We start from the raw sequence: 13,444 nt of genomic DNA, 5'->3' as shown, positions 1-13,444 counted from the left end.
CCTTTGTGTTTTAAGACAATAACCTTCGCCTTCCCACGAATAACGTCAAAGTCTTTCTCAGCTTTTCGAATTGCAACACCTTCCAAGGCCATTACACATTAATTTGTTTATTTGTTTATTTGTTGTCATGGTTACTGGAAATGCCAAATAAATAAAATTTCATGATACTGGACTAGAGATAAGGAGAACAACCCCACACCTGTCTTCAGTATGTTGTTATGGCTTTGTCGCATGTATTAAACAACGTTTAATTTCTTATCCACATCATTAAACATACACACATCATTAAACACACCCATCCACATCATTAAAAATACACACATCATTAAACATACTCATACACATCATTAAACATATCCACATCATTAAACATACTCATCCACATCAATGAACATACCCACATCATTAAACATACCCATCCACATCATTAAATATCCATCCACATCATAAAAATATCCATCCACATCATTAAAATATCCATCCATATCATTAAACATACCTTTTCGCATCATTAAACATACCCTCCCACATCATTCAATATACCCATCCACATCATTAAACATACCCATCCACATCATTAAACATACCCACATCATTAAACATACCCATCCACATCATTAAAATATCCACCCACATCATTAAACGTACCCATCCAGATCATTAAACATACCCGTCCACATTTAACCCATCTTGTTATGGAACTATATCGTAGTGGAATGGGGGAGGTTCGAGTTCGAATTCTTTTGTCGTGAAAGATAAAAACAATCGAACTGTATCAAGTGACTGGAGACAAATGTTCACGTTGTTAGTTTACCGATCACCTGTCTCACCGTGTTCCAGGGGCTTTTCGGAACTCCCTGAAGTTCACAAACGTTCAGCTCCTCAACTTTCTCCATCGTTCGTCTACTCTAAATTACATTTAATGAACGCCCATGTTATAGTAAATGTGATCAAAAATAGTTGCCCAACATTTTTACAGGTCATATGATACAGTAGGACTTTTTTACCTTTAGGGATAAAAGAGTTCGATCTCGAAAGTCCCCTGTTTGAGACGACCACATAACACAGCACACAAAACCGAATACTGACACGCCATGTGCTACTCTCAAAAAATTATTCTGTTAACTTTAAAACAAAGTCTGTTATCTAAGTGATGCTAGTATGTACAGTAGAATATTCTGTTAAATATAACACACATATTCTATTAATGCAACATAACATGACTATGACTTGGATGTCATGTTCAATATGACTACAATATTGTGTTATAATAACAGAATACATTCTAGCTTCACTCAGACAACAGATTTTCTGTTAAATTTAACAGATTATTTTTTTGAGCGTAGGCATATGCTCTAGTTGTCGTGAGTATTCCATGTGGTACTGTTTCCTGCGCAAAAGGCAATTCGGGTCCAAGCTGAATACACCAGTGTTCTTTTGCTGCGCATGCTCACTATGTTATCAGTTGGCGAGCTAAACGTCATCGCGAAGACAGGAATCAACTCTAGGCTACACAGCTGAGGTCCGAATTACTTCAGGCGGGAAAATCTTCCCACAAGCATGTCAAAGGTTGGTGGTTTACACCGTGCCCCCACCAATAAAGCCAAACGCCCTGTTATAAGTGAATACTTCTTGAGTATGGCGTTAGTAACAGCCAAATGGATAAATAAATAAAAAATTAACCAGAAAGGCGCTTGGTGGAATAAGACCTTTAGCAATGGACTTAAGCGATGCATTGTTGTGTTGGTGCGGCACAGGGTTGACGTCATTTACGGTGGGTACAATTCCTTAGTAAAGTTTGTGAGTGTGGCCATCGTAAAATTCCACCCATCCCGATCTCCTCATAACCCCATAAACGCCCAGAGGCAAAGAGATGTTATAGTTCTAGCATACAGTAGCGTATAGGAATGGAAAGGCAAAACATTTGACTTTTCCGATCACTCTTTTGGATATGGTGCGCGGAAACTGGTCATGACAACTCAGATCCAACCGGAAGCTCATCCACGACTAAATGCGCAGGCCTGAGGCCGAACTTCACCCGAGCGGAAATAAAAACACCAAAAGCATTCACACCCACGGGGTTAAGCAAATGGGACTTCGTTAAAAATACAAAAACTTGCCCTCTGTGCGTAAAGTCAATCGCATTGTCTTTGGAATTGTGCCACAACCAATGCATGAATCGAACACGTCCGATGTCACACCACGCCTTCTCGTTACAACATTACTTTTCATTCCATTCCCGGTGAAAACAGCTGTGACGTCATGACGTCACAAACAGATTGAACATTTGTAACAGGTGTGTTTGACATTCGAACGACCTATTTGCAACAATACAGCTTGTGACTGGTCATGTACATGTTCTTGATTGACAGTTCGGAAAGGTCTATTCTGTGACAAGGTAACATCCGAATCGAATTGATCTTATATCTGCTATTATTTGTTTGGTAGGTAGTTAACGGAGTACGCTTGTTCACATGTACGATGGCGCTCATTTTTATCAGCGGAATTACGTTATAATGAAACTTTTTATTGTCAAGAATAGAAGAGTGCACTTACGACTATCTTACGTACTTGGGATAACGAAAACAATGATCGTTTTCACGAATAACGGCTTGGACGAATATAACAAATAAAAATCTAATAATAAGAAAATAATAACTGTAATTTTTGCAATCATATTACTCATCGACTATTTGCAGTATAGTGCTGTGTGGAAATGAGAACATTTTTATGAGAAGGTGATAGTATTCGGATATTATTTCCTCGTTCTAGTATTTGTTGTTCTTGAAATAACATAAAAAATGTTATCTATATGTGTAATATTTAAGATTTTTCTACTCCTCAATTCCCTGTCAGGTTTACTAGTGCCTTTATTTCATCGTCTCTGTCCCTAGTCACGTTTACCAAAACTTCTATTTCAACGCCCATTGCTCTATTCCCTGTCACACTTCCCAACATTTCTATTTCAGCGCCCACTCATCTATTCCCTGTCACCCTTCCCAACATATCTATTTCAGCACCCACTCCTCTATTCCCTGTCACGTTTACCAGAATTTCTATGTCAGCACTCATTGTTCTATTCTCATCCACGTTTTCTAACATTTCTATTTCAGCGCCCACTCCTCTATTCCCGGTCACGTTTACCAACATTTCTGTTTCAGGGCCAACTCCTCTATACCCTGTCACCTTTACCAACATTTCTGTTTCAGGGCCAACTCCTCTATACCCTGTCACGTTTACCAACATTTCTGTTTCAGGGCCTACTCCTCTATACCCTGTAACGTTTACCAACATTTCTGTTTCAGGGCCCACTCCTCTATACCCTGTCAGGTTTACCAACATTTCTGTTTCAGGGCCCACTCCTCTATACCCTGTCACGTTTACCAACGTTTCTGTTCTAGGGCCCACTCCGCTATACCCTGTCACGTTTACCAACATTTCTGTTTCAGGGCCCACTCCTCTATACCCTGTCACGTTTACCAACATTTCTGTTTCAGGGCCCACTCCTCTATACCCGGTCACGTTTACCAACATTTCTGTTTCAAAGCCCACTCCTCTATACCCTGTCACGTTTACCAACATTTCTGTTTCAGGGCCCACTCCTCTATACCCTGTCACGTTTACCAACATTTCTGTTTCAGGGCCCACTCCTCTATACCCTGCCACGTTTACCAACATTTCTGTTTCAGCGCCCATTGTCCAATTCTCAGTCACGTTTACCAACATTTCTGTTTCAGCGCCCATTGTCCTACTCTCAGTCACGTTTACCAACATTTCTGTTTCAGGGCCCACTCCTCTATACCCTGTCACGTTTACCAACATTTCTGTTTCAGGGCCCACTCCTCTATACCCTGTCACGTTTACCAACATTTCTGTTTCAGGGCCCACTCCTCTATACCCTGTCACGTTTACCAACATTTCTGTTTCAAAGCCCACTCCTCTATATCCTGTCACCTTTACCAACATGTCTGCTTCAGGGCCCACTCGTCTATACCCTGTCACGTTTACCAACATTTCTGTTTCAGGGCCCACTCCTCTATACCCTGTCACGTTTACCAACATTTCTGTTTCAGGGCCCACTCCTCTATACCCTGTCACCTTTACCAACATTTCTGTTTCAAAGCCCACTCCTCTATACCCTGTCAGGTTTACCAACATTTCTGTTTCAGGGCCCACTCCTCTATACCCTGTCACGTTTACCAACATTTCTGTTTCAGGGCCCACTCCTCTATACCCTGTCACGTTTACCAACATTTCTGTTTCAGCGCCCATTGTCCAATTCTCAGTCACGTTTACCAACATTTCTGTTTCAGGGCCCACTCGTCTATACCCTGTCACGTTTACCAACATTTCTGTTTCAGGGCCCACTCCTCTATACCCTGTCACGTTTACCAACATTTCTGTTTCAGGGCCCACTCCTCTATACCCTGTCAGGTTTACCAACATTTCTGTTTCAGGGCCCACTCCTCTATACCCTGTCACGTTTACCAACATTTCTGTTTCAGGGCCCACTCCTCTATATCCTGTCACGTTTACCAACATTTCTGTTTCAGGGCCCACTCCTCTATACTCTGTCACCTTTATCAACATTTCTGTTTCAGCGCCCATTGTCCTACTCTCAGTCACGTTTACCAACATTTCTGTTTCAGCGCCCATTGTCCTACTCTCAGTCACGTTTACCAACATTTCTGTTTCAGCGCCCATTGTCCTATTCTCAGTCACGTTCACCAACATTTCTGTTTCAGGGCCCACTCCTCTATAACCTGTAACGTTTACCAACATTTCTGTTTCAGCGCCCATTGTCCTACTCTCAGTCACGTTTACCAACATTTCTGTTTCAGGGCCCACTCCTCTATAACCTGTCACGTTTACCAACATTTCTGTTTCAGCGCCCATTGTCCTACTCTCAGTCACGTTTACCAACATTTCTGTTTCAGCGCCCATTGTCCTACTCTCAGTCACGTTTACCAACATTTCTGTTTCAGGGCCCACTCCTCTATAACCTGTCACGTTTACCAACATTTCTGTTTCAGGGCCTACTCCTCTATACCCTGTCACATTTACCAACATTTCTGTTTCAGCGCCCATTGTCCTACTCTCAGTCACGTTTACCAACATTTCTGTTTCAGCGCCCATTGTCCTACTCTCAGTCACGTTTACCAACATTTCTATTTCAATTTTTACTGTTTTTTTTCCAGCCATGTTTACAAGGATATTCCTCCTTATGGTGAGTTTAAAAATGGCTGCCGTGTCCGGTCAACAAGATGGCTGTCAAACATTGCAAACAGAAGTTGACCTAGTCAAGCAGATGTCCGTCGAACACCAGGGCTCTACCATCATTGTGGACTGTGTTGCCACGGTAACCATGAACAAATGTGAAGGCACGTGCATGTCCCAAGTGTCCCCCAGTGTGGTACATTTCCCCGGCTTGATGAAGGTAGGGCATTAGTAATATTTTGGCTTCACCCAGTTTCAAAAATGGATTTCGAGCCCTTGCCTAAAATTCCTAACCAAAATAAATTCTTAAACATACATATCAAATTGAAAAACTTTGACCTGTTGTTTCTGTGCTGTGGTAGTACAATTTCAATTAAGTTGGAGCATTCGGCTTCAAATATTTTCTTATGATTTGATTTATTTAGCTGATTGGTGTTTAACGCAATACTCAAGAACTGTTGTCTTATATGACTCATGTTAATGAGTTGGAGTGACTGGGTAAACCACCGACCTTTACTGGGTACCTGAGGATTAAAATTTTGGAATTAGCCCAAAATGTCATCATATGTATGCACGGTATGCATACTTAAGCATCTTTGAGGCCTGGTCTCTTTGCAATATTTTAATCTGATTGTGTGTTAAATGTGATGACAACACAGCATCTTGATTAATTCTACACCAGTGACGTCTAATAAATTGCAATTAACATCACTGCACATTTTTGGTTACCTAATTCTGCTTAAGCCATGGTGCTAGAGGGCGTGTAAATGGCTACTCTTCATGCATTTACATGAACAGCTAGAATAAAATCCTGAATGAAGTAAATTGACAACCTCAGCTTTCGTATTTCACTAGTTACATGTGGCCATTTGTCAGCTATCACACTGACGTCGCTGCTCTGATCTTACTCTCTATGCTATACGTTTTCAATTATATCAACAACTTTTCAGTCATATGACGACGAAGAGTCACTATACTGAGAAACATTTCTTAATCATATCGACTAATTAAGTGTGGTCAAATTTCTGTTTCGCAGATGACCACTTAAGGATAATCACATTGAACAATATACACTCATGAGAACGACCAGCTTTGGTAGGTCAAAGTTTAAAATGTACGGTAGTCAAACTGATCCTGAATAAATTAATCCAATTGACTAACCAGTATTATTAGCCATGAAGTTCTGTGCTCACATTCAGTATCATTCAGTTCAGTTTCAACATCATTCTAAAACCACTTGGAGGTGGCACGAGAGTTCCGTAGATTCGCAAAAAATATTTATTTGATTTATTTGAATGGTGTTTACGCCGTACTCAAAAATATTTCACTTATTCGACGGCGGCCAGCATTGTGGTGAAAGGAAATCGGACAGGGCCCGGGGGAAACCTACGACCATACGCAGGTTGCTGGAAGACCTTCCGTCGTGAAGGTCAGACGGGAAGCCTGCAAAAGCTGGAGTTAAACTCACATCGACCGCAGTGATGAGAGGCTCCTGGGCCATTGCGCTGCGCAGACACGCTAGCCACCTCGGCCACTTTTAAACAATAAGATAATAGGAAAAGAACACAAGTACACCTGAATAATTAACGTAATTCAAATTATTGTTCAATCCTTCAGAGTTTGCTTGTCAGTGGTTCAAAAAAATATACACTCGGTTTCAACCAAAAATCTTCCGGGATTTAAATAGGCCATATTAATTAATTTCACTTTGGACATTCCACTTACAGATGGGACATGCATATTCGTCCCACACCCTGTCAGTATCTCATTTTGTTCATAAACGTTTATTTCTGTTTTCAATTTCCAGCAGCCTGTCTCTATATTTACATGTAATATAAAAATTATTGAGCCGGAAAGGTAATTGTCAGCAGGATTTCATCTTCGGGTTCAGAGAGAGGGCGCAGAGCTCCGAACGACAGAGAAGAGAGGGAGAGTGGGGTAGGGGAGTTGTGTGGGTGGAAAAATACAACCAATAATATCGGGTCTTAAAAGCCATTAGGTTACTACATTAACCGGCAGAGACGATCGACCAAAAAATGCGTTGACTCGGTGAAGGAGCAAATCAGTGCGCAGTTAATCAAGGCTTGACATTTCTGCAGAGAAAATGTCACTGGATTATACAAAGTGACATTAGTGGTGAGAATTACAACACATTCGAAATGGGTAACGGTAAATGATGGCCAGACTCCGTGGACATTTGCTCATACACTAACGCTGTCTCTTAATGTCTTGATGTCGTGACTTCCCATGACCCATGCAGCACACGGCTGTGTGGCCTGCTGATACAAGCGATCATTGGCATGGCTGAAGGTTATTACGCCATGGCCTAACTCGTGCTATTAATATGGCAGCGTATCGTCAATACTTAACGGTGGTCCGGTATTCGGAACCACCAGCTCAATCGAGCTATCAAATAAAACCTAGCCTATTCGGAGATACAGTTTAGGAATGGTGGTGGAAGTGCGGATTTGGAGAGGTGGGGAAGCTAAGGATAAGGAGAGGTGGGTTGATGGTGAGAGTTAGATATGTGGGTAGGTGCGGGTTAGAAAAGGTGGGAAGGTGCGGGTGAGAAGTTGGGGACATCAAAAATAAATGGAACAAATGGGGGTAGAAATAGAAATTCTCACATAACTTCATTTCAGTTGGAGAGAGGTGGTTTCTAGTTTCTAATAACAAGAAGTGTTGCGTTTTCAGGAAAAGCAGAGTGGGTAAATCTTTATTTCTGCAGAATTTATTTTCACAGAAAACCGGGTTAAAGAAATACATTGTGAATTGTTGGTTAAAATTAATAATATGGCGGCACTTTCGATTTTCTCAATGTGCACGGTTTTGCTTTCTTTGAAATGCGTTATCTTGACTACTATAAAGTAAATAAATAAATAAATAAATAAATCATGCTGTAATTAACTTAACCGCCGTCGAATATGAGTCCTTAAAATCCGTTTTACATCGTTAAACGCCAGATCAATAAATAATCAGATACATTGTTGCCAGTCACAGTATGGTAAGACTTGCTGACCATTTCGTATATCGTACACCCGCTCCCCCTTCCCATTTACCTCCTCACATTTTCACTCTTAAGTTTAAATTCTCTTTGTCATTGCTGGAAGGTATATGAATGTATATTTTATTCCTAACACTACTTTAAAACTTTTCGCTGCCATTATCCTGCGTTTTGTTTTGTTCCTCAGCAATGCCGGTGTTGCCAGGAAGGGAATCTGCTTCCGAAGCTAATCCGCTTTGAAGAATGTTTCTTTGACAATTCTCTCGTCAGCGGTCTTCGTCCCTCCTTAGAGATCCAGGAACCAATGGGTTGCTCGTGTCAGGATTGTCGTAACTAAGGACACACCTTATCACTAAGGACCCGCATGCCTCGATGCGTGTTTGACACGTCCTCGTGGAGAGCGCTTATATTTTATGTGCATGCACAAGAGGACAACGCCCTGGCTGTCTGAAAATACTTTCCAGTTTTTTTTAACTAAAACAAACCGTCTATAGCTTCATGGACCACAGACTATTTACACTTGAGGGTACCAGTGTTTCGGCGTCAGAAGCCAGAAGAAAAACAGAAAGGAACGGTTTAACCAATATTTATTTGCTTGTTTATTGTTTTGTAAGGCCACACTATAGCGGGCTATTCACAACGTGCACAGGTTCGACTGTAGCTGAGTTCTAATTAACGGTTAGAACACTGTTACGCTACCAGCGAGGTCTGTAGTTATTCTGTTTGAAAAATCAGCAATTGAAATGCAACGAGTCTCTCAACTGGCTGTCGTAGGAGATAAACGATATCCCATTAAGGCATCCACACTGGTCACACTGGAGTGCGTAACCTTTTATGTACAGTATATCATTCGGTCATGTCTATCGGCTAATCTATCCCAGGCATACAGCCTAGCAATAATAGTGAAACCAGCACCCATGGTAAATGATGAAAAGTTTTTCAGTAACTTGTCAAGGGTCGCAGGTTTATCCCGGGCATTTTGCTTTCCTCGGTCCATAAAGCTGACCGTCATCAATGGTGTGAGTGAAAAATTCCTGATTAAGTAAATACCTTTATCCTATATAGACCTAGATAGCGCGAACTGGAATAGGGGAGGGGAGGGAGGTTGATTTTAAACATGAACAGCACAAGTAGTTTTGGTTGACATTTTTGCTTTTCTGATAAACATTCCCGACTCGCCCGAAGAGCCAAAGACCTACTCTATGCTCAACATACATACTTTCATTTCAGAAAATAAAATAAAAAATATTCGCCCAAAACATCAACCACTGCAATCCAGGGGATCAGAACGTAAAAGGGCGTGATACAATGTGAGCGCAATGTAACTGTTTTCAAAAAATACCATGTTATCTAATAATTTCCGCATATTCTCTCCTCACCTCCTTTTTTTTTGGAAAATAAATGTAACATAATCTCCGTTACGATACAAAGAGATCACTATATGAAATCAAGAACACAATGACTTTCGTAAAATCCGGTTCAGCGGTAATCTATTAATAAATGGATCTGATCCTTCCTGTTTCCATCAGGAACAATCATAGTTTTTAACGCTGCAACTCAGCCCCAAACATTGTATGGTCAATGAACATTGGTGTCTACCTTGCCCAACCTGTGGGAAAGGTACTCATTAATATTTTGACATAAATTTACTGTCAGAGATCGGTACATAGCAACGTCAATGGGACGTCACTCCCAGCCTCATCACTACTTAACACTCTTGTGCCCTCTCGCCAGCAATTTCAAACTTTTATCAATGAAACTCATACCTGACACAGTTTAACACACAGTACTTACCTCACGTGTTTAGCGCGCCATCAAGCAGCCACGAAGCAGTTAAGTCTGCTCAGTTAAGTGCGCTTGCTGATAACTACATTGCATAGGTTGTTTACTTCGACACGTCTTGGTGGTGATAATTAAAGCTTGTCAGTTTGAACAAGACTTCGCAATGGTGATAATCAAGTTTAATGGATACGTTTGTTGAGCAGTTCGGCAAGATGGTGACACGTGCTGATCAGTGGCGTGAGTACAGCATGATGAGTTTTGTCACATGTATTTGGGTAATAACACTAGATGATGGTGACAAGATTTACAGTTCGGTATGATGGTAAAAAATTTTGCCAGATGCCTTTGTTGAAAAAGTTTGACAGGATGGTAACAAGTTTTGAAATGTCTTTGATGAACAGTTCGGCATGATGGTAACAAGTTTTGACACATGCCTTTGACGAACAGTTCGGCAGGCTGGTAACAAGTTTCGACAGATGCATTTGATGAACAGTTCGGCATTATGGTAACAAGTTTGTCAGATATCTTTGTTAACCAGTTCGGCATAATGGTCACAAGTTTGTCAGATATCTTTGTTAACCAGTTCGACATGATGGTAACCAGTTTTGCCCGATGCCTTTGTTAAACAGTTCGGCATGATGGTATCAAGTTTTGACAGATGCCTTTGATGAACAGTTCGGCATAATGGTAACAAGTTTTGTCAGCTTTCTTTGTTAACTAGTTTGGCATGATGGTAACAAGTTTTACCAGATATCTTTGTTGACCAGTTCGGCACGATGGTCACAAGTTTTGTCAGATACCTTTGTTGACAAGTTCGATATGATGGTAAGTTATCTTTGCTGACCAATTCAGCATGATGGTAACAAGTTTTGTCAGATGCTTTTGCTGAACAATTCGGCATGATGGTAACAAGTGTTAATAGATGCCTTTGTTAAACAGTTCGGCATGATGGTCACAAGTTTTGTCAGATGCTTTTGATGGACCTAATCGTTATGTTTCGCGCGCTCGCTCAAATAGTGGGGTAATACTACCGGAAAACAACATATACAACCTGTGATATGAAGAAATTTATTTGTCGCATTAATATTTACTTTATTTATTTTTTAAACAAGTGCACATTTTTTTAGAACTGTTTATTACATGTTTTTACATGTTTATTACATTTATTTATGTTATTTTTAGTGTTATTTCTCTAGACACGAATCCATCTGATTGATCGTATAATTTTAAAAAATTACAATTCAAGTGTCAATATAACACACAATTTTGTCGTCCCGTGCCCCGTTTTTCGAAAGAGTGGTAACTTAAGCAATGGCGTTATTTCCATGACAACATATATTTAAAACTTAAGTCATCTCCTCGAGATCTCCGGGAAACGTGCCCCCGGGCTAACTTTTAGAAAACTTTGTAAATCAGTGTTTCGTAATTTTCTTTCAAACGACATCTTGTACGACTATAGACAACTTATAGAATGTTATAAAAAAATTATGATATATTAAATTTTATGAAAGTTCGTTAAATAAACACCATTTGACAGCATTTGAAATTTTGTTTTGTAAAATTCATGAACTGCTCAGGCAAGCTCCTTGTCGGAAGCTATTATTATTTATTTTTAGTTGTTGCGTAACGCCACCCATGTACTTGTGAATTTTTCACTCATTCAGTGGTTGCCGGTAGATTATCTGGCGGAAGAAAGCGGCATTCGCAGAGTAAACCCACTGAACTTTGGCAAGTTACACTAGCCAACTTTTCCGGATGTCAGTAGTGTAAGGTAACAGTATATCCATCGAAGCTCGTGTAAGGCTACACGAAAAATCACCGGGGCTCCGAAAACAAAGAAGTTTAATTGGCTTGCAATATAATGAGAAAAACATAACAACTTTTCTTTATGAATGACTGTTTCTTAACGACATTTCCCACTATTCCTTCCATCACGTTGCAGCACATTATTCTTGAGTACGGCATAAAACACCAATCAAATAAACCAATAAATCAATAAATTACACAGTTCAGCAGAGTACTCACATCGTCACACTTGAATACAGATCTATTATAACCTTCAGAACGATATCATGCAAAATACTACCACTGCGCTCACATAAAATAAAGGCAACTGAAAACTAAGCATAAAACTACTTTCATTTATTTTTTCAGATTTTTTTTGAGAGTGTTGAAAGGTGGGAAATACGGTGGGATTTACGAGCCATACTGGCTGTATATAGGAACTCTGACGTCACATTACTTTTTTTTCCTGATGTTCACCAGAAGGAAGGAAATTTTAGGAACATTATTTCTTTCACTCATGGGTAAAAAAAGTTCTTCCAACATTCAGTGTCATGATTAGAGTTGGATAAACTTCCAGAGTTTTAAGTAGTCTACATAGTGATACCTTCTTCAACAGGTCTTTTCCTTTAACAAATGATCTGCTTCAATAACAGAATACATTTTAGCAATACTCAGACTTTCTGTGAAATTTAACAGAACAATTTTTTGAGAGTGAGCTCAATGTCTGGAGTGTCTTGCGTGACATTCCAGTGAGTCAGCACATCAAACTGGCCGGCAGTCGAGCCAGCATATCACAAAGAGATCGATGCCTCTCTGATTTCTCCAATATCATGTTGTAATGTTGATATAAAGAGCAATTATCCATTAACCTTATTAGGCGCTATTCAGTTATATATACAATGTTGGTGTACATTCTGATATCATCTCATACAGATAGACAGAGCTTTGGGAAACATTTCTTGTATTTATGAATCTTATTTATTATTCTTTTCGGTGTCACACCGATACACCTTGGCACATACCTCACCTTTTAAGATACGTAACAGATATCTGTAACCTCTTACCGTTATATACAAAAACATGAGATATACATGTGCTCCCTTGTTGCAGGACGGATTTTCACCGCTCTTTTATCCAGTGCTGCTTCAATGAGACGCCTTAACGAACGCAAGTAAGCCGCTCCGCCCCAGCCATTATACTGATACGGGTCAACCGTATCAGTCATCTAAACATGCTGAACGCCATCGAGGAAGTTACGGCTTCCTCTTTTAAGGTCTTATGTGTGACTCGACCCAGGATTGACCCTGGCTCTACCGCTCCCGAAACGGACGCTCTACCAACTGTGCTTTCGGGGCTGGTCCATCGTATAAATACGACGTAAAACACCAATCAAATAAATAAATAAATAAGTAAACTATGACTCTGTTGAATCAAAAAGTATATATATGGTTGAATATAGATATACAGAGCGACACAGTGTAACAAAACCATATTTTCAGCTTAACATTTTTATCTTAATCCTACCATACAGCTGGTCTTCATTGTATATTAAGTGAATCTGCGTGCATCGCGTAAAAATAAATAAATAAATAAATAACATTTCTTTTTTTTTATTTCGTGCATCTGGTAGGTGTTTAACAGCTTAGTCATTAATTC

At 40.0% G+C, this 13,444-nt stretch overlaps 1 protein-coding gene across 1 annotated transcript; it reads left to right on the top strand.

The window, feature by feature from the left end:
- The first annotated feature begins 5,239 nt into the window (after window positions 1-5,239).
- LOC135478177 (partner of bursicon-like) lies at window positions 5,240-9,995 on the top strand. The gene is made up of 2 exons (XM_064758448.1): window positions 5,240-5,437; window positions 8,409-9,995. Exons 1-2 carry the CDS (start codon window positions 5,240-5,242, stop codon window positions 8,556-8,558), a joined length of 348 nt encoding a protein of 115 aa, XP_064614518.1. The 3' UTR covers window positions 8,559-9,995.
- Window positions 9,996-13,444: the final 3,449 nt, after the last annotated feature.

This window comes from Liolophura sinensis, chromosome 11 (assembly GCF_032854445.1).
Source record: "Liolophura sinensis isolate JHLJ2023 chromosome 11, CUHK_Ljap_v2, whole genome shotgun sequence".
Lineage (NCBI taxonomy): Eukaryota > Metazoa > Mollusca > Polyplacophora > Chitonida > Chitonidae > Liolophura > Liolophura sinensis.
This window is presented reverse-complemented; position numbering and strand designations above follow the sequence as displayed.